General features: G+C 49.7%; 2 protein-coding genes across 4 annotated transcripts in view; both read right to left on the reverse strand.

Moving 5' to 3' along the window:
• Positions 1 to 20,460, reverse strand: part of TUFT1 (tuftelin 1) — a 53,623-nt gene extending 33,163 nt beyond the window's left edge. For both annotated transcript variants that reach the window (XM_008264449.5, XM_002715358.6), the window contains exon 1: positions 20,336 to 20,460. In XM_008264449.5, coding sequence (XP_008262671.1) covers positions 20,336 to 20,395 — 60 coding nt within the window. In that variant the 5' untranslated portion in view covers positions 20,396 to 20,460. The remainder of the gene's footprint in view (positions 1 to 20,335) is intronic.
• Positions 20,461 to 22,076: 1,616 nt separating this feature from the next.
• Positions 22,077 to 27,166, reverse strand: part of CGN (cingulin) — a 28,082-nt gene continuing 22,992 nt past the window's right edge. Inside the window, exons 16-21 of one of the 2 annotated variants that reach the window (XM_008264044.5) lie at positions 26,569 to 26,658; positions 26,052 to 26,135; positions 25,839 to 25,957; positions 25,480 to 25,588; positions 23,866 to 24,029; positions 22,077 to 23,570 (exon numbers count right to left, since the gene is read on the reverse strand). In XM_008264044.5, coding sequence (XP_008262266.3) covers positions 23,429 to 23,570; positions 23,866 to 24,029; positions 25,480 to 25,588; positions 25,839 to 25,957; positions 26,052 to 26,135; positions 26,569 to 26,658 — 708 coding nt within the window. In that variant the 3' untranslated portion in view covers positions 22,077 to 23,428. 2 annotated transcript variants of the gene reach the window in all.

The raw sequence follows: 27,166 nt of genomic DNA on the forward strand, positions 1-27,166 counted from the left end.
GAAAATCTGCAAATACTGTAAATACAGCACACTTTTAAAAAAAATATTTATTTATTTCAAAGTCAAAGTTACATAGAGAAGGGGGGAGAGAGAGAGATCTTTCATCTGCTGATTCACTCCCCAGTTGACTGCAACGGCCGGAGCTGTGCCGGTCCGAAGTCGGGAGCCAGGATCTTCTTCCGGGTTTCCTGCATGGGTGTGGGGGCCCAAGGGCTTGGGCCATCTTCTACTGCTTTCCCAGGCCATAGCAGAGAGCTGGATCGGAAGTGGAGCAGTTGGGACTTGAACCAGCGCCCATATGGGATGGCAGCACTGCAGGCAGAGGCTTTACCCACTATGCCACAGTGCCGGCCCCACAACACACTTTTAAATAATCTTTGGGTCAAAGAAGACTTCTCAAGGAAATTTTTAAAATAATTGAATGGAGGGGCTTGGCTCTGTGGCGCATAAGGTTAAGCCACTGTCTGCAGCACCTCCGTCCCATATAGGCGCCAGTTTGAGTCCCAGCTGCTCTGCTTCTGATCCAGCTCCCTGCTAATGCTCCTGGGGAAGCAGCAGAAGATGCCTCAGGTGCTTGGGCCCCTGCACGCACATGTGAGACCTGGAAGAAGCTCCTGGCCCAGCCCTGGTCATTGCAGTCATTTAGGGAGTGAACTGCAGATGGAAGATCTCTCTCCTCTCTCTCTAACTCTGCCTTTCAAACAAATAAGCAAATATTTAAAAAATAATTGCATGGAATGAAAATACACAACATCGAATGTTGTAGTACACAGTAAAAGCGGTTCTCTGTGAGGAATTCATAGCACTAAATGCCCACAGAGGAAGACAGAGGTGGGCACTGGTGCAGGGGGTTAAACCGTTGCTTGAGATATCAGTGTCTCATACAGGAGCACCAGTCTGAGTCCAGCTCCTCCGCTCTGATTCAGCTTCCTGCAAATGCACCTAGGAGGCAGCAGATGACTGCCCAATAACTGAGCCCTTGCCGCCCCTGTGGGAGACCCAGACGGAGCTGCCGGTTTCAGCCTGGCCCAGCCCTGGCTGTTGCAGGCATTTAGGGAGTGAACCAGCAGATGGAAGCTGGCTTGTCTGTCTCTGTCTCTATCTCTTTCCATCTCCCTTTCTTTCTCCCTCCACCTCCTTCCTTGTCATACTTTCAAATAAATAAATAAATTCTTAAAAAAGAGGAAAATTGCAAGTCAATAATTTAGGTCCTCACTACAAGGGTTTAGAACAACAACAACAAAAAAAGTAAACCCAAAGCAAGTAGAAGAATGTAATGATGAGAAGAAATTAGTACTGTTTAACAGAGAAAACCAACAGAGAAGAATCAATGGAAAAGATAAACAAGGCTTTACAAGACTGGCCAAAAAATAAGAGACACACACATTCTACCAATATCTGCAATGGAACGGGATGTTTTTTCACCGACCCTGTAAATATCAGAAAGATAAGGTAATACTATGAACAATTCTATGAACATAAATTTGATACTTTACATTAAATGGCCTAATTTCTAGAAAAACACAAACTACTACAACTCCCCTATTATGAAATGGGTAACCTGAATAGTCTTGTAAGTATTAAGGAAATTAAATTCATAATTTTAAAACTCTCAGAAAACAAACCTCCATGCCCCAGATGGCTCCACTGAAGAATTTTACCAATGTTTCAAGATTTAACACCAATTCTACATAATCTCATCCAGAAAATAGAAGAGGTGGGAACACGTCCCAGTTCATTTTGTGAAGCTACTCTAACTCTGGTACCAAAACCAAAGACAGTACAAAAAGAGAATGGGGAGAGAGAGGGAGGAGGAGAGGAGGGAAGAAGGGAGGGAGGGGAGAGAGGGAGGGAAGGAGAGAGAAGAAGAGAGGGCAATTACCAATTACTACTGAGTAATATTTCGCACAAATACACATTCTATTCCTTATTGTCTTGTTATACCATGAAGAGGTATTTCACAGAAGAAGATGCATAGATGGGGGCCAGCACTGTATTGTAGCGGGTAAAGTCGCCACCTGCAACACCGGTATCCCATATGGACACAGGTTTGAGTCCCAGCTGCTCCACTTCCAAACCAGCTCCCTGTTAATGACCTGGGAAAGCAGTAGAAGATGGCCCAAGTTTTTGGGCCCCTGCACCCACATGGGGGATCCAGAAGAAGGTCCTGGCTCCTGGCTTCGATCTGGCCCAGCCCTGGCCATTGTGGTCATTTGGGGAGTGATTTCTCTCTCTCTGTCTCTCCCTCTGTAACTCTGCCTTTCAAATAAATAAAATAAATCTTAAAAAAAAAAAAAAACACAAAGAAGTCACATAGATGGCAAATAAGCACACAAAAATATGTTCAATAGCACCAGCCTTCTAGGAGATGTAAATTAAAACCACAGCGAGACACCACGGTGACACACGGATCAGAATGGCTAAAACAAAAATCTGTGACAAGACTGTGTGCTACACAGGATATGGAGAAACTGGATTGGTCACACATTGCTGGTGAAAATATAAAATGATATACCTAACTTTGGAAGACAGGCAGGTGAGAGAGACAGAGAGAGAAAGGTCTTCCTTTACCATTGGTTCACCCTCCAATGGCTGCTGCGGCCGGCACACCGCGGCCGGCGCACCGTGCTGATCTTAAGCCAGGAGCCAGGTGCTTCTCCTGGTCTCCCATGGGGTGCAGGACCCAAGGACTTGGGCCATCCTCCACTGCACTCCCGGGCCACAGCAGAGAGCTGGACTGGATGAGGGGCAACCGGTACAGAATCCAGTGCCCCAACCAGGACTAGAACCTGGTGTGCCAGCGCCGCAGGTGGAGGATTAGCCTATTGATCCACGGCGCTGGCCCCAAGTGCCCTTCAATAGGGCAGGTGCTGTGCTCAGTGGGTTAAGCCGCTGCTTCTGATGCCAGATCCCATGTGAGCACTGGTTTGAGTCCAGGTTGCCCTGCTCCTGATCCACCTCCCCACTAACATGCTTGGGAAAGCAGAAGAAGATGGCCCAAGTACTTGGCCCCCTTCCAGCCATGAGGGAGCCCTGGATGTTGTTCCTGGCTCCTGGTTTCAGTCTGACCCAGTCCCGACCTTCCTGCCCATTTGGGGAATGAACTAGCAGGTGGAAGATCTCTTTCTTTCTGTCTCTGTCATCGTGCCTTTCAAATAATTAAATATTTTGGTAAAAATCTGTGACATCCATTATTGTAGAATGCTGCTCAGCAACAAAAAGGCACAAACCACAGGGACACGCAACAACAATCTCCAACCACAGGGACACACAACAACAATCTCCAACCATGGGGACACGCGACAACAATCCAACCACGGGGACACGCGACAACAATCTCCAACCACAGGGACACACAACAACAATCTCCAACCATGGGGACATGTGACAATCTCCAGGCTTGCGCTAAGTGAAAACAGCCAGCCACACAAGGTTACCTATTCTGTGGTTGTTTACATAACAGTCCTTGAATGACAAAATAAGAGAAACGGAGATTAGGGATTGCCAGGTGGAGGCCACGGCGGCAGTGGTGCAAGGAGATGGGGTGGCAGGGCCAGGGCACCTCTCTGGAAGGCCGAACAGAGGTATGAGGAACATAGCGCGTTGTCTGCAGAACATTGTAGCAATTGCCAATGAGAAGCCATATCACTGTGGAAAACTGTAGAATTTGTCAGGATTGGTTCAAAGGAAGAGTCTTCCTACTGCTTGAAAAGGAGCATATGCTTCACTAGGCTAATCCTCCGCCTTGCGGCGCCGGCACACCGGGTTCTAGTCCTGGTCGGGGCGCCGGCTTCTGTCCCAGTTGCCCCTCTTCCAGGCCAGCTCTCTGCTGTGGCCCGGGCAGGCAGTGGAGGATGGCCCAAGTGCTTGGGCCCTGCACCCCTTGGGAGACCAGGAGAAGCACCTAGCTCCTGCCATCAAATCAGTGCGTGAGCCGGCCGCAGCATGCCAGCCGCAGCGGCCATTGGAGGGAGAACCAATGGCAAAGGAAGACCTTTCTCTCTGTCTCTCTCTCACTATCCACTCTGCCTGTCAAAAAATACAAAAAATAAAAATAAAAAAAAATTTTAAAAAAGGAGCATATGCCTACCTATGAGTCCTCACAGAAAACACGAGGGTATCCTCGCAGAACTGTCCAGTGTTTTGGAGGTGCTGTCGCTCAAGTCTTGCCAGGCAGAGCCCTCAATGGTGATGCCATTGTGAAGAAACATGGCCACTGAGTCTGCCACTCAGGTATGCCCACAGCCCTGGGGCAGTGGGGTGATGTGGGGCACAGACTCCAATGCCCTCAAGCATCCTGCAATGGCTGTGATGGATGGGCCACAGTCCAGTTCCATGCCTTAGGCATGATGTGTGAGACCGTTGAAGCCTACAACACAGCTCACACTGGAGGATGCAGAGTTTCATGGAGTCAGCAGCGACCAAACTATACTTCCCTGGAAAACTCAGCATTTCCTTCGTAGTCTATTGTCATAATGCATCGTGACCTGTGCATTAGACTTTATGTGTTTTGTACTAGTATCACAGCGTAAAATCAGTTATATTACAAGTACTTAAGAATTCAGAATCTCTGGGCCAGCACTGTGGCACAGCGGGTTAACACCCTGGCCTGAAGCGCCGGCATCCCTTATGGCTGCTCCACTTCCAATCCAGCTCTCTGCTATGGCCTGGGAAAGCAGTGGAAGATGGCTCAAGATCTTGGGCCCCTGCACCTGTGTGGGAGACCTGGAAGAAGCTCTTGGCTCCTGGCTTCAGATCGGCACAGCTCTGGTCATTGCGGCCAATTGGCAAGTGAACTAGACCTCTCTCTCTCTCTCTCTCTCTCTCTCTCTGCCTTTCCTCTCTCTGTGTAACTCTGACTTTCAAATAAATAAATAAATCTTTTAAAAAAAGAATTCAGAATCTCTTTAAAACAATGATAGTTCTATATTGATTGAAAGCCACAGAACTTGCATTTTGATTGAAATTCCATTAGTGTCAGTTATTTAGAAACAACAGTGTTTGCCAGCGGTATTGACATTCACACGATTATGTAATATTTTCATGGTTCTTTAAGAGGCACTATGCACAGAAGTTTATTTCTAGTTCTTGATAGAACTGTACTCGATCCTCAGTATATTTTAAGTTATTGTCACAATCTATCTACATTTATAACCACATTATTGTATTCAAATTAGTGATCTATTTTATTATACAACCGAAACAGAATAACCAATTAACAATCAACTAAGATAAGGTTTTAGACAATATGAAACAAGAAACACTTCCACTAGTCATGGGTTTGCCTCATAAACCAAAACAAATTAGATTTTCTAAATCTCAGTAGTATTCTTGACTTTAAAGGCTATGTAATAATAAACTCTGCCTAATTGTTAAAATTCAATTATATATGTTTTAGAATTTCCTAAGACGGTCCCTTGGGGTCTATACATTAATTCTGATGTAATAACGGTTAATAAAACCATACTGAAACAAGACAAGAAGATGAGGCAGGAAGGAGTGAGTGTGGCTCTAATGGGCGACAGTGATGCAGATGTCCCGTGTCGTCTCCTAACAAGGCCAACACCCGGCCGTGATAGTGTGCTGCGGTGTTGCAAGCTGTCACCCCCGGGGGAACTCAGTGAGGGGTGCAGCAGATTTCTACTATCTCTTGTGACTGCATGTGAATCTACAATAATCTTTTTAAAAAACAAATTCAGGCCTTCATGCATTTTTCAGAGAGAAAAATTAAAGAATATAATGAAGAAAATAAGCATTAGTAATCCTACCACCTGGACATTGCCTCAATTAAAATGTTTATGTATCTCTTATCATTTTAATGCATATTTTTAACATATACCATTATATAAAGTTTTACATATATATGCTTTTTCCCCTTTAACATTTCATTTTAATTTCTATCATATTAAATATTTCTCAAAATTGGCTTTTAATGGCTAGGAGACTCTGCTTCATAGACTAAACTAATGTGTTCATTTAACCCCTATGTCAAGTTACCAATTTCTTTTTATTTCATGTATGTGAGTATAAAATGTATAGCATCAAAAGGCACCTTTCATTTCAATACTGTGCAGGAGAGGACACACAGTGGAACCCAGGGAACCACCAGATCTCCTCCCTGCTTCACCGTCCCTCAAGCCCAGCCTGAACCGCTCTCCTTTGCAGGAAAAAAAAATGGCATTTGGCACACTTAACCCTTGGTTCAAACAGGCTCTGTTTTTCATTTGTTGTGTATTTTTACCTTACTCTCCTTTGGCCTTAGGTTTTTAGTTGGTAGGGTGGATAGTGTGATGCTTAAGTGACAATAAAGGGACTAATATAAGCAGATATGCAAAATTGTCAATTTTTCAAAAAAATTTTTTTCAAAGCGAAAAGCATTTCAACTTTAATTTCTTTTCACTTTTGCTTTTTTTAAATTTTTTGAAATTTTGTTTTTGACAGGCAGAGTTAGACAGTGAGAGAGAGAGAGAGAGAGAAAGGTCTTCCTTTTGCCGTTGGTTCACCCCTAAATGGCCGCTACGATTGGCGCGCTGCATCGATCCGAAGCCAGGAGCTAGGTGCTTCCTCCTGGTCTCCCATGCGGGTGCAGGGCCCAAGCACTTGGGCCATCCTCCACTGCACTCCCAGGCCACAGCAGAGAGCTGGCCTGGAAGAGGGGCAACCGGGACAGAATCCGGCACCCCAACCAGGACTAGAACCAGGGGTGCCGGCACCGCAGGCGGAGGATTAGCCTAATGAGCCACGGTGCAGGCCTCTTTTCACTTTTAAATTAAAAAAATCAGAGAAACAGAGATCTTCCATCCACTGGTTCATTCCCCACATACCCACAAAAACCAGGGCTAGGCCAAGTCAAAGCCAGGAGCCCAGAATTCAATCCAGGTCTTCTGCAAGGGTGGCAAGGATCCAAATACTTGGGCTGTCACTCTGCCTCCCGTGGTGTGCATTATCAGGAAGTTGGATTGGAAGTGGAGTAGCTAGGACTCAAATGAGGCACCCCAATAAGGGATGCAGGCATCCTATGCAATATGTTAACTACTGTGTCCAAATGTGCATCCCTGGCTCCGGTGCTGTGGCGTAGCAGGTAAAGCTGTCTCCTGCAGTGCTGGCATCCCATATGGGCACCAGTTCTATTCCCAGCTGCTCCACTTCCAATCCAGCTCTCTTGCTATGGCCTGGGAAAGCAGTAGAAGATGGCTCAAGTCCTTGGGCCCCTGCACTCATGTGGGAGATCTAGAAGAAGCTCCTGGCTCCTGGCTTCAGATCGGCATAGCTCCAACCATTGTGGCTATCTGGGGCATGAACCAGTGGGTAGAAGATCTCTCTCTCTCTGTCTCTGTCTCTGTCTCTGTCTCTCTCTCTCCCCCTCCCTCTGTCCCTCCCCCCTCCCTCTCCCTCTCTCTGTAACTCTTTCAAATAAAAGAAATAAATCCTTAAAAAAAATGCCCATCCCTAATCCTCCAAATTTGACAGGCTGCTCCTCTTCAAACATTTTATTAACTCTATATGCTTAAAGTAAAAAGTCCTCATTTTGGAAAGAGATGTATATAAGTCCTACATCACACTTTACACAAACATCTATTCTAGGTGGACTGCAGATCGGATGTAAAAAGCAAAACAACAAATGTTTTATAGGAAAATATCTTTACAACTTTGGCAAAAGCAAAACTTTTCTTAACCATGGCTCAAGAAAATCCTCCCTATAAAATTAAAAATTGATAAACTGGACTATAGGAAAATTTAGAACTCTTATTCATTAAAAGACACCATTACAAAAGCACACAGCAGGGCCAGCACATGGTACAGAGGATTAAGCTGCCCCCTATGGTCCCAGCATCCCATGTCAGAGAGCCAGTTAGGTCCCAGGTGCTCTGCTTCCAATCCAGCTGCTGGCTAACCTGCCTCGAAGGCAGAAGAGAAGACCAGCACGGAGCCTCTGGGTCCTGGCTTCAGCCTAGCCCAGCCCTGGAAATTTGGGAAGTGAATGCTGTGGTCATTTGGGAAGTGAATCAACAGATGGAAAATCTCTCTCTCTCTCTCTCTCTCTCTGCCTTTCAAACAAATAAATAACTCTTTTTAAAAAAAAAAAATAAGTACAATAACCCACAGAACAGAAGAAATTTCCTATACGTATGTCTAACAAAGGATAACCAGAATATATAAAAATTCCTACAAAATAAAAAGAATAAACACAGCATGGAATCCTAGACTGAGAAAAGAACACCAGTGGAGAAACTTAAATCCAAATAAGGCCGATCATTTAGCTAATACCAATGTGTCAACACTGATTCCTTAGGTGTGGGTGTGACAAATGTGCCATGGTAATATAAGATGTTAACATTGAGGAAAACTGGGTGAGGGGCACGTAAGAGCGTAAGAGTTGTTTTTTCTTTTTGTTTGTTTGTTTGTTTGGTTTTTGTTTTGTTTTGGTTTTTTTTGACAGGCAGAGTGGACAGTGAGAGAGAAAGACAGAGAGAAAGGTCTTCCTTTGCCGTTGGTTCACCCTCCAATGGCCGCCGCGGCCAGTGCACTGTGGCCGGCGCATCGCGCTGATCCGATGGCAGGAGCCAGGTACTTATCCTGGTTTCCCATCGGGTGTAGGGCCCAAGGACTTGGGCCATCCTCCACTGCCCTCCCTGGCCACAGCAGAGAGCTGGCCTGGAAGAGGGGCAACCAGGAAAGAATCCAGCGCCCCGACCGGGACTAGAACCCGGTGTGCCGGTGCCGCAAGGTGGAGGATTAGCCTAGTGAGAGAGCTTTCTGTACTATCCTTTCAACTTTTCTGTAGATCTAATATTCTTCCAAAATAAATGATTAAAGGCAGAGCCCAATAGAAAAATGGGCAGAAGATTTTAACAAACACACATGTAAATGGTAAATAAACATATGAAAAGGTTTCAATTTCATGGATAGTGACAAATGGAAAAGACAAATATCCACCTGCAACCATGTATCTCAGGTGTCGGGGGGAGGCAGGACGGTAACTGTCATATGCAGATGAGGGGAGCACTCCCACACTCTAGGACACAGCGATTCTACTCATTATCCTCTCCAACAGCTCGTTCTCCTTAGAAATATCCACCACAGTGTTCACAGCAGCACTCTCCTAATAGTCAGAAGCTAGAAATTATCCAAATGTTCATCAGGAGGAGAATGGCTAGATTGTGATAGATTCATCCAAGAAAACACTGTTCAACAAAGAAAAAGAATTACGTGTGTGCAACATCAGTCAGCTGCACAAAAATGTTAAGCAAAAGACATTGGACAGAAAAATATACTATATGTTCCATTTACATAAAAAAATGCAACAACGAGCACGACTAGCACGCACTGAGGCAGTCGGGATAGTGGTGATCCGTGGGTGGAGGGAGCTTGTGAACAGGAGGGGACTTGAGGTTCTGCAGTGCCTGTGATGATGTGCTTCATGATCTGGGTGCTGGTTACAGAAGTGTGTCCAGTTTATGAAAATTACTTGACTGTGCATTTATGATATATGTACTTTTTGAGTGTGTATGTTACTATCAACTAAAATGCTTTTTAAAACAAAAACTTCGAACTTCCTTATCATGGCATGTATGTCCTTCTATGGTAAGGCGTCTCACTGTCCCCACCACATAAGGTTTTGGCTCGCACCCTGCACTCTATCCCACCCTATCTTTCCTGGTCCAATTCTAGCAAGGCACCCAAATCCAAATCCACTTTTGCTGATGAGTCTTCCAATGCAATACGTGCTCCGTCTCCCCACAGAATGCATGCACTGTTTTCTCCCCTCCCTTGTATTCCTGGAGAGTTCCCACTCAACCTTCCTTGTCTTTCTGCAGGTCCTATTCCAGCACCCCTCCCTCAGCCACAGTCTACCTCCTGTGCCTACGCGGCAACACTGACACCATTCATTGTAACTGCGTCTTCATTCACCTTCCCCAATGCTATGGTTTGAGCTTAAAAAAAATGAAGAGTGACAGAGAGGAAGAGAAACACATACACACACACACAGAGAGAGAGAGAGAGAGAGAGAACACAAAATTAATGTCACATTTAAAAATTAGCTTCAAAATACAAATATGCAGATAGTTTAAAACATGCCAAACTAGGGAATATATCATTTGAGTATATAATAAAAGTATAATACAAAATAAGGAAATCAACACAAAGTCCAGAACAGAGACCTCCTTAATGATCTAGAAAGGATCCTGGAGGTTTCAAAAGTATTGATAAGGGTTTTTTTGTTTTTGTTTTTAGCTAAATATTCTGCACACACATGACCATTTTATTGCTATGCTTTAGAATTACATGAAGGGGTAGCGGGGCGGTGTTGTGGTGTAGTAGGTGAAGCCGCCGCCTGCAGTGCCAGCATCCCATGTAGGTGCCGGTTCAGGTCTTGGCTGCTCCACTTCCAATCCAGCTCTGCTGTGGCCTGGGAAAGCAGTGGAGGATGGCCCAGGTGTTTGGCCCCTGCACCCACATGGGAGATGCGGAGGCAGCTCCTGGCTCCTGGCTTCAGATCAGTGCAGCTCCGGCCGTTGCGGCCAACTGGGGAGTGAACTAGCAATGGGGTCCTCTCTGTCTCTGTCTCTGTCTCTGCCTCTGCCTCTGCCTCTGCCTCTCTGTAACTCTGCCTTTCAAATAAATAAATAGATCTAAAAAAAAAAAAAAAAAAGAATTACATGGGGGACCCGGAAGAAGCTCCTAGCTCCTGGCTTTGGATCGGTGCTGCTCTGGCCGTTGCGGCCATCCAGGGAGTGAACCAGGAAGGCTTTTCTCCCTCTCTTTTTCTCTATAACTCTGCTTTTCAAATAAATAAAATAAATCCTTAAAAAATAAATAAAATAAGCCAAAAGAGTCTACACTCGTCATAAATCCTTTGATCTAGTAATTGTATTTTTAGGAGTATGTCCTATGGAAATCCATGTTCATGTGACCAAAGATATGTGAATAACTGTTGACTGCAATACTATTTATAGTCATGAAAACTGGAAGCGACATGGACCTTCTCTGGAAGGTGAAGGAGTGAACAGAGTAAGATGGATGGTAACTTTCATAACATGAATTACTGCACTACCAATAAACCTCCAAAAACTCTCCACGTCATATTAACTGGGGAGAAAAAGCCAATCAGACACTAATTCATAAGCCTTCTCATTTATTTAAGTGTACACATGCGGGTTCACAGTACAGCATTAGTAAGTGCCAAACCTTACCTATATGTAGTAATTGCTTCTTGGAAGGCCCTGCTGGGCCCTGTTCCAAGTGTATTAACTCATTTAATCCTCACAACAATACTGTATAGTGGGTAGCATAATCAACATTCCCATTTTCCATTTTTTTTCTGTTTTATTTATTTAAAAGAGAAAGAGCAGCTGGCACTGTGGCACAGGAGGTTAAGCCACTGCCTGCAGGGCCAGTGTTGTGGTGTAGTCAGTTAAGCGGCCAACTGTAGCACCAGCATCCCATATGGGTGTCAGTTCTAATCACTGCTGCTCCACTTCCAACCTAGCTCCCTGCTAATGTGCCTGAAAGCCGCGGAGGATGGCTCAAGTCCTTGGGCCCCCGTACCCACTTGGGAGACCCAAAAGAAGCTCCTGTCTCCTGGCTTCCAGTCCTGGCTGTTGGGGTCATTTGGGGAGTAAGCCAGAGGATGGAAGATCTCAATCTCTCTCTCTCTCTCTCTCTCTCTCTCTCTAACTTTCCCTTTCTCTGTAACTCTGACTTTCAAGTAAATAAAGTAAATCTTAAAAAAAAAAAAATCACTACCTACAATGTCAACATCCCATATGAGCTCTGGTTTGAGTCCTGGCTGCTCCACTTCTGATTCAGCTCCCTGCTAATGCACCTGGGAAAGCAGTAGAAGATGGCTCAGGTGCTTGGGCCTCTGCACCCACGTGGGAGACCTGGATGGAGTTTCAGGCTCCTGGCTTTGGACTGGTCCAGCTCTGGATGTTATGTCCATTTGGGGAATGAACAAGCAGATGGATCTCATTTCTCTCTGTCTCTCTGTCTCTGTCTCTGTCTCTCTCTCTCTGTAACTCTTCCTTTCAAATAAATAAATACATCTGAAGGAAAGAGAAAATAAAATCCTCTGGTTTACTCCCCAAAGACCTACAACAACTAGGGCTGGGACAGGCTGATGCCAGGAGCCAGGAACTCAATTATCTGAGCCATCATCACTGCCTCCCAGGGTACACGACGGCAGGAAGCCGGAAGTGGAAGCCAGAGCTGTGACTTGAACCCAGGCACTCTGATAGGGCAGGCATCCCATGATGAGTCTTAATTGCTGCACCAACTGCCCGCCCCAACATCCCCCTTTTATACATGAGAAGACTAAGGCACAGAATAACTTGTCTGAGGTCGCACAATTAGTGAGGGGAAAGCCAGGATTCAAACCCAGGCCCTGCAGAGCCAGGATTCAAACCCAGGCCCTGCAGCCCCCGTCTGGGCTCCTAACCACCATGCTGCAGAGTACTTCTTGGAAGCAAACCCCTAAGAAAAGCACCGAATTCATGCACGCTAAAACTTTAGCAACAAAAATGTATGTGTGCAACACTCCCGTCATCAAGCATCTACATAAAGAGAAGGAAAGCAACGGTACTGAACTTGGAGTCTGAGGCCTGACAGACAACCGTTAATCCTTCAGCAAACACTTGGCTTGTGTGTGCCTCAGTTTTCTATGTGTAAAATGGGCGCGATGATACCCAGCTGCCACTTTAGGCGGGGAGGCAGACACAGCAACACATCACTTCCCAAAGGCGAGCCAGCATCACTCTCCCAGGTAACTCTGGAAAGTCTGCAAGGAGGGGGGGCAAGGGGAGCAAACTGTAGAAATGGAGCCAACGAAAAACCCTGGGGCCCTGGGGGGCACCTCATCCTCCAGAACCAGAGAACGCTGTGCTGCATACACGGGCACAGACCTCACCTTGCAACCGAACCCAGAGCCAGGGAGCGCAAATTTGGGGCTCCTCTCTGCTTGGTGCAATTAGTTGTTTTTAGGAGCTGCAGTTGGGGCCTCCGGCAGGCTCCAGGGAGCTTCACAGGCACACCCCTGAAGCCTCTGGTGGGGTGGTCCCCACTAGAGACCCTGAAGGGGAGGATGGGCAGTGGAGCCTTCTCTAGGGAAAAAGGAGCAGCGCTAATCACAAGGCAAGCGGCCTCTAACCTCATAAACATTCTCAGGGAGAAGCAAACCACCTCCCAATTAGGGCGGCCTCTCTGCTCTGTTCAAACAAATCTGCTGCAGTGACTCACTCCTCCGAGCAGGGAGGGGTAAACACGTAGCTGAGGGGTTAGAGATCAAGACGCTGAGGAGAGATAGGGAGATAGGCAGGGATGCCCCAGGGGTTCTCACACCACAGGCTCCTGTGAGTGGGGGGAGACCCCTGTTTCCCCAGTTCCCACTCCCCAGGCTTCTGGGGGGGGATCACTAGGACTGGGCAAGGGGTGGAAGCCAAGGTAAGGATCTTCCTGGAAGGAGTAAGGGCAGAAAAATTGCCCCCAAGCTGGAAACCAGCATCCGGAAATGCATCTCCCATCCTGTACCTTACTCCTCCATCACTTTGTCCTGGAATGGGTAGGGTCGGGTAAGCTGCCCCAGTAGGGGCCACCTCAATTTCCCGACTCGAATAGCCAGCCCCTTGTACATGGTAACTCCCAGGAGGCTGGGGGATGAGGAAAGCCCCAGGAAATCAAAGAGGGGACAGGTGGTGGGTGTGATCCTCTCCTGGGTTTGGGTACTTCCAGGCTCTTTGAGCCAGAGATAGCCCTTTATTGCACCTGACACAAAGAATCACTCCCTTTCTTCCTCCCCACAGATTAGCTAACAAAATAGGTGTTTGCTTTTGATCTGGCTACCTACCCAGAGGCAGGGGCTGGACAAGATCTCTGCAGAGGGCTGACCTGGAGTGACCAGGAGGTGAAATGAGAAAGAGGGGTTTAGGGTGCCACCTTCTCATTACCTGGAGCCCCACAGAAGGAAACACAGGTGCCTAACAGTGAGAAGGAGACACCGTGTCCCTGAGCCAGGCTCTCCCCAGGACACCTGCCTAGTACCCAGCCAGTGTCCCCTCCCCTCCAAGGACTGGTGCAGGTGAACCGGCCCTCTGCAGCCTCAGACTACCTTACCTGTGATGCTTGCCTTCGTGCCCCAGGCCTCAGAACGCCACTGCCTTTTTCTTCCTTCATCTACTCAGCCCCACCCTACCCTATCCTACACTCTACTCTGGTCTCCTCTTGCCTCTGCTTCAGTCTGGTCCTGCCTCTGCTGGCCAGGCTTAAATCTGGGCCACCTGCCTTCAGGGTACATACCTGTTCCCCCGACTAACCGCTCCCACTCCCAGGAAGCAAAGGTATTTCACAAGACTCTGCATTTGACCCAAAGAGACAGGTACCATAATTACCAGGCGGTGGGGAAGCTCGTCCCACCTGCTGTGAGCACATGTGTCTAGAATCGAAACCATCTGGGTGCACACCCCCCTCCGCCCCAGAGAAATATGGGTGAACGTTGGTGCCCAGCACCTGGTGACTCCTCTCTCAGATCCTCCCCTTGCTCCTCCTCCCGCAAAGCCCAGCATTCCCCAAATTCCCAGCATCTTGGAGACATCCGCTGTGCTGCTCCTGAAAGTGAGAACCTGGCTCTGAATGGGGGAGACAGAGGGCGTGTGGAGGAGTTTATGGCTGGTGTGGGGCCAGTCTCGTGAGCGGAAGGGGCAAGCCTGAAAGGCCTCTCTGCCCTCCCCGGTGTCACAGAGTCAGGACTTCCACCATTTTAGAATCCTTCCACTCCTTTGGAGTAAGCAGCAATGACTCCAGATGAATCCTCTTATAAAATGCAACGATTCGGCGGGCGCTGCGGCTCACTAGGCTAATCCTCCGTCTTGCGGCACTGGCACACCAGGTTCTAGTCCCGGTTGGGCGCCGGATTCTGTCCCGGTTGCCCCTCTTCCAGGCCAGCTCTCTGCTGTGGCCAGGGAAGTGCAGTGGAGGATGGCCCAAGTGCTTGGGCCCTGCACCCCATGGGAGACCAGGAGAAGCACCTGGCTCCTGCCTTCAGAACAGCGTGGCGCGCTGGCCACAGCGCGCCAGCCACAACAGCTATTGGAGGGTGCACCAATGGCAAAGGAAGACCTTTCTCTCTGTCTCTCTCTCTCACTATCCATTCTGCCTGTCAAAAAAAAAAAAAAAAAAAATGCAACGATTGTGATGCAGCAGTTCCATGCCAAGGCATTTCTCTCCAAGAGAAATGAAAGCATTGGTCCACATAAAAGCTGGCCAAGTGCATGACAGCATTACCCAACACAGCCAAATAGTAGAAATAACCCAAGTGGCCTCCAACGCTTGCCCAGGAACATGTCTGTGACAAACAATCCATTCAGTAGAGTATTACACAGCCGTAAAAAGGAATGCAGTACGATTTGTGTCCTAATGTGCATAAACCTTACCAAGTCACGCTCACTGAAAGATGCCAGTCACAGATCAGGTATCATATGATTACATTTATGTAAGATGCTCGGAACTGGTAGGTCTATAGAGAAAGAAAGCAGACTAGAGGTTGCCTAGGGCTGGGGAGATTAAGGAGGAATGTGAAGTGACTGCTAATGGTTGGGATTTTTTTATGGGCTGATGAGAACATTCTAAAATTCATGTAGTGATGACTGCACAACTCTGAATACATATTAAAGTGAGCTGTACACTTTACATGGGTGAATTGAATGATATATAAATTATATCTCAAAGCTGTTATAAAAATACATTAAGTTCAGGGGCCAAAACTGGAGTTCCAGGGGTTAGGCTGCTGCCTGTGACCCCAGCATCCTGTATCAGTGCTGGTTCAAGTCCTGGCTGCTCCACTTCTGATCCAGCTCCCTGCTAATGCACCTGGGAAAGCAGCAGAAGATGGCCCAAGTTGCTTGGGCCCCTGTACCCACGTGGGAGACCCAGATGGAGTTCCAGGCTCCTAGCTTCAGCCTGGGCCAGCCCCTGCTGCACAGGCCATTTGGGGACTGAACCAGAGGATGGAAGATCAATCTCGCTCTCTGTCACTCTGCTTTTCAAATAAACAAATAAATCTTTTAAAAAATATATGTATAAAGTTCATGGTCAGCCTTTAATAACTCACAACTCTGGTTTAAAAAAAAAAAAAAAAAAAAAAAAGAGGAGCGGGGCTCAGGAAAAGCCTTCATATCCCGAGGTCCTACAGGAATGTCACCTATCCGGCATAAAAAGGCTCGGGTCGCAGCTAATGGAAAGTCCACATCACAAAGCTGCTGAAGGAATTTCTCCGGCCAAGACAATGAAAACAATAACTAGAAGCGTGGAAACAAAAACGCAGACATTGGAAGGAGGGGTAACCTGGCAGGTTAATTCCTGAAGAGCCCAGAGCTACAGGGGCTACCGGCTGCCTCTGCCACAAGGTCAGAAAAGGAAAGAGGAGGGGAGGGGCCAGGTGGGAGGTCAAGGAGGGCCCCAACCACTGCCACACTACCTCAGCCCCATCCTGGCTGCGTGACGACTGCCAGAGGTCACTCAGTCCTCGCCCTGGGTCTAGCCACAGTCCCCTCCCATCCGCAGGAACTTCTACCATGAGAGGGGCCAGAACCATCAAGGAAAAGGCAAAGGGACAGATGAGACGAAACAGGTGTCAATATAATGAGAAGGAGCAAAGCTTGACTGAAGCAGAGAGTTTCTAGATTCTTCCTCTATCCCTTGGCCAGGATCTCAGAGGACGTTAAAACAGTCTGGCTCAGGCCCGTAGCAAATGGAAAACAGCGGCAAATAGGCAGGCACGCACCAGGCGCTGTGCTTAATGCTTCCTGTGTATTACCTTAGTTAATCCTCACGGCCACCTGTGAAAAGGGTCTGGTTATCGCCACTGTTTTACAGACCAGGAAGCTGAGATGCGCCAGAGTAAGTAATTTACCACAGTGACCTCGGGCAAAGCAGAGCCCTGACTCTGGCCCATCTTAGCTTCCCAGAGCCATGCTCTTAACCACAAGGCTATTAACAGAAGTTACAGTTTAGCCAAAAATTGTAATGTAATTACATTGGGAGGGAAGGGCAGGGAGCACCTTAAATCTTCCTTAAGCTCCCACGACCGGAGGTCAACAGATACCCAAAACTAATACATCAAGAAATACCACTATAAGTATGTTATTCAGAAACATGGAGGCAAACACCACACAAAGGAACTAGAAAAGGAGTTGAAAGCGGTTACTTTCCTGGAGCAGAACCTGGAGTAAGGATTGTTAGTCTCTTTTAAAAGTATTTTGGATATTATTAGATCTTTTTATTTTTTAAGATTTTATTTATTTGAAAGTGTTACAGAGAGAGGAAGGGAAGGAGAGAGAAAAAGATTTTCCATTCACTGGTTCTCTCCCCAAATGGCCACAATGGCCACAGCTGGACAGACTGGAACAAGGAGCCAGGAGCTTTATCTGGGTCTTCCACCCAGTGCAGGGCCCCAAGCATTTGGGCCATCTTCCACTGCCCTCCCAGGCCATAGCAGAGAGCTGGAATGGAAGTGGAGCAGCTGGGACTCAAAGCGGTGCTCAGAAGGGGTGCTGGTGTTACAGGCAGCGGCTTAACCTGCTGTGCCACAATGCTGGCCCCGATTAGATCTTTTAAAAATCATACACACATATTCCTTTGATGAAAAATGATGGAAGTAAAGAACAAGGGAGGGGGAAGAGGGTGAAACATCATCCATGACGAAGCCCAAGGTCATAGACATCTGCTCTTTCGCCATACAGCTTCTGTTCCCCTCCACGGCTACCAACACGTGTGGGGGAGGCAGAGGCCAGCAGCCCCCTCTCCCTGGAGCCCAGAGCAAAAAGTCCTAACACAGCTGGAATCCATTCACCTAGAAGCAGAAAGCCTCCATCACTGCCTCCCAGGCCCCAGGAATCACTGGTTAGAACTTTTTATTAAGCTTTCCCTTAAATTCTGTGAGCTGACCCATTTCTTTCTCATAGATTCCTCTTCTGTTGAAGCTAGCTGGGCCCACTCTCTGTTGTCTACTGTAACCAAAGAAATTTAATGGAAATATCTAATGAAAACAAGCTTAAGGTTTATTCATTTCCTTCAGTATAAAGATACTATAGTGGCTTGCAAACTTTGACTTAAAAACACAGTTTACATCAGGATCCAGTAAGCAAACACACATAGGTAACATGTATGTATATAATATACATACATGATATGTATGTGTGTAATATGCTTATGATTGAAACAAAGGTTTTGCCAAAAAGTCCTACCCTTGCTAACACTCCAAGAGTACTAATTCAATTTCTTTTTGTTTGCTGGTTCTGACCCACTAAGTTGAGTTCCAGCCCACCATGCTTATATGATCTGCAACTGAAAAACACCAGCTCCTTGTACCTACTGCATTTGTCTCCAACAGTAGAAGTAACCTGGAGAGTGTATCGGCCACATTTCCATGTCTACATGTGGCATGTTAAGTAAGGCCTGGCTGCTGGGGAGACACCAACAGGGTCCCAGCATGCCAGCTCCCACTAGGATACCTCATCAGTTCAACTGCAGAAGAGACATCTGCGCATATTTCTGTCCACTCACTTTGTACATGCACTGAGCACTGGTTCAATGGTCTGAATATACAAGAACTTCCTGGGGACTGTGCAGGGTCATAAATTCTATCTGTAGGCTGGCTCAGAAGAGAGGAATCCAGGACACAGCCTGCTTCCTGACTGATTGATTGTTTACCATCTCCTCCCCTTCCTTAAGGGCCCAGGAATGTCTCCCCGATCCCGGCGATGGTTATTTCATGACCAGCCTGAGAGTGAAGTAAGTCCCAAGTCCAGGCTCCGAAGAGAATGAGTGGAATTTCTGCCTACCCCTTGCTCTAGAGGTCCCTAGCTGTACACTGATCTGTGGCTGGAGACTGAATTCCTTGCTTACTATGTTCCTACCTTGTCTGCCTGCCCCAACAGACAAGCTGCGAAAACATGACAGGATAGCAAAAGGTGACAATTCATTCCAACACTGCCAATGCCTGGATCGCAAGACGGCCTCTGGACCTACAGCAAGCAAAAAGAAGTCCAAGCACACTCTCCTTTGATCCATCTCATAACCATCTTCCCTGCTTCAACCATCCCAGAACAGTGAGCCGCAAGGAGGATGGTTTCCACCTCTCCAGGGTCCCACGGCTGAGGGAGTGGGCGATTGGGCAGTAGCAAGATCTGTATTGCAATGTGGCAGAAACGAAGGGGGGACTGTGAACACCATTAAATGATCCTCTGGACCTTAAACTTGAAATGACCACCTATACCACACACGCTCTTTGAAGAAGAGCCCTAAGTCAGAGCAGCTAGATAAACTCGACCTTGAGGCAGGCGGAGACCGGCAGAGAGCCAGGAGATCAGATGGAGGAGGTGGCACAGACCCCCAATCACCTGGCACCCGCAAAAGCTTGGAAATCGATGGAATGCACACACCCATGCTAAGTTCCCCAGCACAGCCTGGAAACGCTCAGCCACATATGGTAAGTTGGGGTGGGGAGGAAAACTGGGAGGGAGGCCAGGCAATGCGGGGAGGGGGCCTATGGCCTTGATCGGCATTAGCCGCACCTCTCCACAACCCTCACGCCAACCGGAAACCCTCGCACGGGTCACTTCCCTCCTTTCTCAGTTCAGATTCTAATCCCCTTCATCTACCTGCCCAGGGTTGGGCGGCTGGAGACGGAAGCAAAACCGACAAACCGTCCCAGAAGCTCTGGGTTGGCCGAAGGGGGGGCGGGGGGGGGGGCAGAAAACCGGCAACAGGGAAGAAGGAGAAATCCGCGAGAGGTGACCCCCGGGTGGAAAGCTCCATCCCGGTTAACGAAAGGCAGAGCTGGCCAGTCTCTCGGAGCAGCAGGAGTGCTACCGCTCCCATCCGCCTCGTCCCGGGCCCTCCATTCCCAAGCTTTCGGTATTCACCCTCCGCCCAAAGCGCCAGGAGATTCTCTGAAGGGTTTCTGCGGTCCCCAGGACCGACGGAAAAGCGCGGTCTGCCTGGTGGGACACGATGTCCGAAAGGGTACAAGGATCCCGCCCCCTGAGCCTACACTCACAGGACGCCCGAGAACGCGGCCCAGGCTACGGGCGCCGAGTCCCAGGCGGCAGCCGCAGTGTCCTCCTAAAAGGGCAGGGACGCCTTGGGCCTCAAAGGTCTTCATCCCGCCACCCCCAGGGGCTCCCGCTGTCCGCCGCGAGGCGACACAGAAAGGGAAGCGCCGCGAAGGGCTGAGCGCACGGAGACGGCCACCAGGTGATGTCAGCGAACTCGGCGCGGGGCATCCAGTGGGGAATCAGACGCCGGGCAGAGCACACGAGGACAGCGCCGAGCGCCTTCTTACCGCGGGCTGGCCCTCCGGCTGCACGTCCACCAGTGTACACCAGTTCCGCGTCCCGTTCATCTTCTTCCTGCGGGGGCCCGCAGCACACAGCCTCAGCCCCCAACCCCACTTCTCCGGCTTCTCCTAGGCTGGCGCGCGACGGGTTGCCCCCTTGTATAGAAGCGTCGGGAGGCGGCCTGAAGATAGGCCACGCCCCCGGGCGCTGTTCGCCAATTAGAACGAGCGAGAAGGTGAGATGGGCGGAGCCAAGGGGCTCTCGTTCACGCCCCGTGGACTCTCGCTCGGATTTACGTAGAGGTGTGGCTTGGAGCGTCCTGGGCAGCTTAACTGAACAGTTTCGTCTAGGAAGTGTGCTTGTACCCCAATACGCTTCGTTAATCTTGTCTCCTTTCAACTCCAACATCAGAACTGGTCAGAGGAAATCACTCTTGTCTGCCCCTGGCGAGCTGGAACCTGTAGAAGCTTCCCTACATCTTCCCATTCCTGTATATAAGCCAGCCTGTAGGTTTTGCGGAGCTGAGACAACCTTCCCTCAGCCACAGAAAGGCGGGCACCAAAGGCCAGCTCATTCAGACTGGCCTAAGCCAGTCTGGCAGGTGCCCTTCCCTGGCAAGCCGCCCAGGCCAAGTCAAAGCCAGCTAGGCTCTGGGTGGGGCTTGTTTTGCAGAGGCTATTATACCAAAGCTGCCCTTATATGGTAGGGAGAGGCGGGACACATGGCCTTTAAAGGAATCTGTGGTTTTGAGGAAGGCTGAGCCTCAGCCTTCCAATGGCATTTGCTCCCCAAGCTTAGGCTGGGATCTTGAGGCCTAGGTTAGCCAAGCAGAACCTGGAGCCTCTTCCCAGCCCAGCTGCTCTCAGCAGGGGGCTGCTCCACTGGCCTATGACCCACACCAACAGCCCCCAAATATGTCAGAGGCAGGTCTGACCCCCCACCCCACCCCCCAGAGTGGACAGCGTCCCAATATCTGGCAATAGGCTCAAGTGAAGGGTTCACTCCCTTCTTCAAGGCAACACAAGGGCAGGATTCCCCAACACACAAGGTAAAGACTACGTCCCAGGCCAATCGGGAATGGCTGGTGATCTTTTTACCCAAGAGGTGAATGCTGGAGATATCTTTGTGACTCAAGGGAATAAAACCTTATTCTGGTGTGTTCTCCCTCTAACTCTCAAAGAAGGCATCTTTTTCTTTTTTTTCTTAAAGATTTATTTATTTGAAAGGCAGAAATAGAGAGAAGGAAAGAGACAGAGATCTTCATCTGCTGGTTCACTCCCCAAATGACTGCAATGGCTGGAGCTAGGCAGATCCAAAGCCAGGAGCCAAGAGCTTCTTCCGGGTCTCCAACGTGGGTGCAGGGGCCCAAGAACTTGGGCCATCTTCCACTGCCTTCCCAGGCCATTAGCAGGGAGCTGGATCAGAAGTGGAGCAGCTGGGACTTGAACTGGCACTCTCATGGGATGCTGGCACTACAGGCAGAGGCTTAACCTTCTACACCATAGCACTGGCTCCCAAAGAAGGCATTTTCTGGCCTTGCTATTCCCAGAAGGTTATTCAGGAGAGAATGGAGAATGCTATGAACACTTCCTAAGCTCCAAGGTCCCATTCTATCTGTTGTAAAGGGCCTTTGAAAAGCACTGTCAAGAAAACTCCAGTTTCAGCCTCTGAGCTGTTCAATAAAATTACTTCTTCCTGAAACATGGACTTCCAAATAGCCCAGGAAAAAGAATACGAAGCCAAGAATCTCAACGCAGATATATAATTTTAATATTTAATTTAAAGTACAGTCAAGGTTGCATTGGATTGGAAGAGAACGTCTGATTTGCAGAAGAAAATAAGAGTTTTTTAAAATCATGAAATTACAAGTCGTTGGTGAGAACAGCCTCCTTCTTCAGGCTGCCCACAGGACCTGCTCAGGAAATGCGAGGTGAATCATCCCTCTAACCCCCTCCCTGCCAGGGCTTCAGTCCCCCCAAAACCCAAAGGAGGAGGAAGTCTCCCATCGCCTCGTTCCAGTTCTGTCAAGAGTCACCTTCTGGGCCCAGGAAAAAACCCTGAACCAGGGCCAAGTTCCTGAGAAAATGAAGGTCCCTTGGTTCCCTACTGAGACTGGGGGCATCTGGGTAGAGAAGCCACAGGAAGACTGCAGAGAGTGGGACCATTGCTTTGGAACTGGTAAAGACCGCAGTCAGGGCTCCCAGGTGCAGCTCCTTCAAAACCACCTCGGTAGTCACAGAGGAGGGAGGACGGAAGCCCTGAGCAGACCCCAGCCCCCACCACCTTCTCACGGCCCTACACAAAGTCCGTCTGCCAGAGAAGCAGGTGGCTCTCGATTCGTCACCGGGGCAGCGGGGAGAGCTGAGGGTGCCAGCAGGCGACAGGCTGGTCTTGGCAGAGGTATGAATGTGCAGATACAAAAGGCAAGAAGAGCATCCTTATCTCCTCACCCTGGCTAAGGCACTGAGAGGGAAGGAGCAGCATAGGAATGGCCGAGATGGGAGGAGAGGGGATAGAGGGTCCCTTGGACCTGCTGGCTTGGAGGAAACAAAAACAGAGGAACTGGAGGGGCATGGGGGCACCACGTGGGCCCCCGGGGCTGTGCAAAGAGGAGCATCTGCGAGGTGGGCAGAGCCACGCCTGCGTGGCCGTTACCTGTCACGTCTCCCTCACCTTGCTCCCAAGGAGGAAGAAATGGGTCGTAGGAATTCAGGGAGACTATCACAGGGAATCTCCCCGAGCCTTGGGGTGAAGGGCTAAAGAAATAAAGCTATATACACATGGCAATTTCTACTCCCTCCTCTCCTGCTCAGCACTCCCCCTCCACCGCAGGCTGCGCGCTCACTATCCTCCCACCGCGAGGGCAGTGAAGGGGGGATCGGCACTTAGGGGAAGGGCTCGAGCGACCTCCAGTGGGGAGAGGAAAGCCCAGGCATCCGCTTATAACTGCTGTCTTTCTATCGCCATCACAGAGCCCTCCGGATCGGGGAGCTGAGTAACCAGGCCACCCCCAAGGAGGAATGTGAGACGCGCAGGGCAGAGGAGGGCTGGCCAGGGTAGGCCTCGAGCCTAGTTTCTGGACCCATGAGGCCCACAAGCTAACAGGAGCTGGTCTGCAGGTTGCTCTCCGTAAGCAGAGAGGCGATGGACGAGGGGTCGTAGACACTGTCGAACTCCTCATCTGAGCTCAGCCCCTCGTGTTTGAGCGTTGACTCAGCAGCTGAGCGGGAAGCCTTGCGCCTGAGTGAGAGAGAGGACACCAGTGAGGGAGGGCGATGGGAAAGGTTGACACAGCCACGCTTTGCGTGCTAAGGCCGCTCACATGCTTCTGAGGCTTGAAGAAATGCACAGTCGGAGGTCTGGAGAGACAGGGTGCAGGACGGGGGCTGAGACACTCAGAAACCAGCACGCCGGCTTCCAGCCAGGACCACGTGACCACGTAGTCGCAGCTTAGAGCTGCCACTCATCCAGCGTGGGAGAGGCTGGTCCCCTCCTGCTCCAGCTGCGGCGGGGCGGGGTGGGGGGCGGCCCTTACCAGGAGTCCTTCTCCAGGGACTTGATCCGGGCCTGCAACTGCTCGTTGACCTCGTGCTGCTCCTCCAGCTCGCGCTGGGCCTTCTTCCTCAGGCCGTCCAGCCGCTCGATTTCCTCTTCCGCTTCATCCACCTGCCGCTTCAAAGCCTTCACCCTCAGGCTTAGCTGGGCAAGACACCAAGTCCCCGCATTAGAAAAGCGCCTGCTGCCGCGGCCTGGGACCCTGCTGGGATAGCTGTCCTTGGAAAAATGTGGTGACCTTAAGCAAGCTCCCTCACCACATGGGGCTGTCTCTGGGAATTAAGATGAACGAATAGGGGTGGGTGTTTGACTCAGCAGCTTCAGTCAGGTGCTTGGCATGCCTGCGTCCCATGTCAGAGTGCCTGGTTTGAGCCCTGGCTACTCCACTTCCAATCCAGTTTCCTACTATATTATAGTCTGAGAGGCAGCAGATGATGGCTCAAGTACCTAGGTCCCTGGCACCCACATGGGTGTTCTGGGCTCCTGGCTTTGGCCTGGCCCAGCCCTGGCTTTGGAGGGCATTTGAGAAATGAACCAGCAGGTGGAAGATCTCTCTCTCTGCCTTCCAAAAAAAATGAAAAGAAATAAAATTTTTTCATTAATTAATCAACGAGTGCCATAACACTCTGAAAGAGAACCTTGGACATCACAAGCACTCAATACATATGCTCTCTCTGTCCTTATCCAAGGAAAGTCTGACTTTGAATGACTTAGGGAGATGGGCACTCTCTTGGACTTTAGGCAAATGTATAACATACATGTTGCTCATGGTTGCTTGGCCCCAGGGTGCCATGGTCTCACCTGGTCTTTTTTTTTTTTTTTTTTTTTTTAATGACATTGGAATTGCTCCTTCCTGTTTCCCTTCCTGGGCCTGCCTTCCTTCCTTTCTTCCTTCCTCCCTCCCTCCCTCCTTCCTTCCATTTATTTTTAAAGATTTATTTATTTATTTGAAAGGCAGTTACAGAAAGGCAGAGGCAGAGAGAGATCGTCCATCTACTGGTTCACTCCCCGAGATGGCCGCAATGGCCAGAGCTGGGCCAATCCAAAGCCAGGAGCCAGGAGCCTCCTCCTGGTCTCCCACGTGGGTGCTGGGGCCCAAGAACTTGGGCCATTTTCTACTGCTTTCTCAGGCCATTAGCAGAGAGCTGTATCAGAAGTGGAACAGCCATGGCCGGCGCCGTGGCTCAATAGGCACACCCGGGTTCTAGTCCCGGTCGGGGTGCCGGATTCTGTCCCGGTTGCCCCTCTTCCAGGCCAGCTCTCTGCTGTGGCCCGGGAGTGCAGTGGAGGATGGCCCAAGTGCTTGGGCCCTGCACCCCATGGGAGACCAGGAGAAGCACCTGGCTCCTGCCTTCAGATCAGCGCGGTGCGCCGGCCGTGGCGGCCATTGGAGGGTGAACCAATGGCAAAAGGAAGACCTTTCTCTCTGTCTCTCTCTCTCACTGTCCACTCTGCCTGTCAAAAAATAAAAAATAAAAAATAAAAAATAAAAAAAAAAGAAGTGGAACAGCCGGGACTCGAACCGGCGTCCATATGGGATGCCAGCACTGCAGGCGGTGGCCTCACCCACTACACCACTGCACCAGCCCCTCACCTGGTCTTTCTGGTCGTTGACATGCTGCCGCTCGTCATCAATCTGGATGGACAGCTCTTTCACTTTCCGCTCCAGTTTTCGGTTGGTGGACTGTAGAACCGTCTTCTCCCTGGGAAAGTGAGGTGGAGGGATGGTCTCCGGCTGTTGTCATTGCTGGTGAAACCCTTGCTTGGCCCCCTGCCGTCTCCAAGGACTTCTCTGCGGGAGCCCCACCTTTGGACTGGGAAGGACCCAGGACAGATCCACACACAGGGGAGGCCAGGCTGGCCGGATCTGAGGTGAAAGACGGAGAGAGGGCCAGAGGAGCAAAGCCCAGGAGGAAGGAGGAGAGGGAAGAGGGGAGGACAGGCTCGGGTCACCTCTCTTCGGCCTGCAGTCGCTCCTGCAGCAACTGATTCTGGGTCTCGAGCTGGGACAGGCTGGCACTGGGCTTCTGGAAGCCTTCTGAGCTGGCTAAGCGGTTCTTCAAGTCCTTGTTCTGAGGAGCACAGAGGCCTTCGAGGTCAGCACTCGGCCTAGTCGTTCCAGCCACCCCTGGGGCCCACCCCAAACTCCAGACCACTCCCCCTCACCTGTCTCTCTAAGGAAATTTTGTCACACTCCAGGTCCTGCCGAGCAGACCGCTCCTGCATGAGCTCTGCCCTCAGCTGATCCACCTGGGGGGATGGGTGGGGGAACCAGGCGTGACGAGGGCTGAGGACGAAGCGCAGGCTCACCTGAGTGAGGCAGAGGCCCCGAGGACTGGCTCTGAACCTCAAAGCCCCCAGATCCCCCGCAATGAAGAAATCACAGCCTATTCAGATGCACAGAGCCACAGGATGTTCGACGGGCTTCGTCGGTCTCACCAGGAGCCAGCATCCTTCCTGAACCAAAGCAGCCAGGCCACCAGGATCCCTCCCTCCACACGGATTCCCAGCTCCTTCCCAGCTGAGGGGTCCTGCCAGCTCCCGCCGCAGCGGACCAGACACTGGAGCAGAGCCAGCCATGCACAGATTCCGCAGCCAGAACTCCCCAGGTTGTGAGACAGGAGAGGGCCACGGGGCTGTGGACGCAGGGGTAGCCACAGACGGGGGCTGAAGAAGCGGTTACCTGGTCCCGGCCACGATTCACCCGGTCGGTGAGCAGCTCCACAGTGCTCTTCTCCTCATCTAACTCCGCTTCTAGCCGGGAGACTTTTTCCTAGGGCACAAGGACACATTAATTCTGCCTCATACCACCAAGTTGTAAAGATGTGTGTTTCTAACTGGACAGTTACACCACAGGTACAATGTCAAGTTGAAAAGAATAAATCAATAGATTATATTTGTTTTTTTTTTTTTTTTTAAGATTTATTTATTTATTTGAAAGTCAGAGTTACATAGAGAGAGAAGGAGAGGCAGAGAGAGAGAGGTCTTCCATCCACTGGTTCACTCCCCAATTGGCTGCAATGGCCGGAGCTGCACCAATCTGAAGCCGGGAGTCATGAGCTTCTTTTGGGTCTCCCACGTGGGTGCAAGGGCCCAAAGACTTGGGCCATCTTTTACTGCTTTCCCAGGCCATAGCAGAGAGCTGGATCGGACATGGAGCAGCCAGGACTGGAACCAGCGACCATATGGGATGATGGCACTGCAGGCCATGGCTTTACCTGCTATGCCACAGCACCAGCCTGGGATTAATTTAATTTTAAAAACAAATATAAGTGGGGCTG

This window comes from Oryctolagus cuniculus, chromosome 7 (assembly GCF_051225735.1).
Source record: "Oryctolagus cuniculus isolate XC-2025 breed Fujian yellow rabbit chromosome 7, ASM5122573v1, whole genome shotgun sequence".
Classification (NCBI taxonomy): Eukaryota; Metazoa; Chordata; class Mammalia; order Lagomorpha; family Leporidae; genus Oryctolagus; species Oryctolagus cuniculus.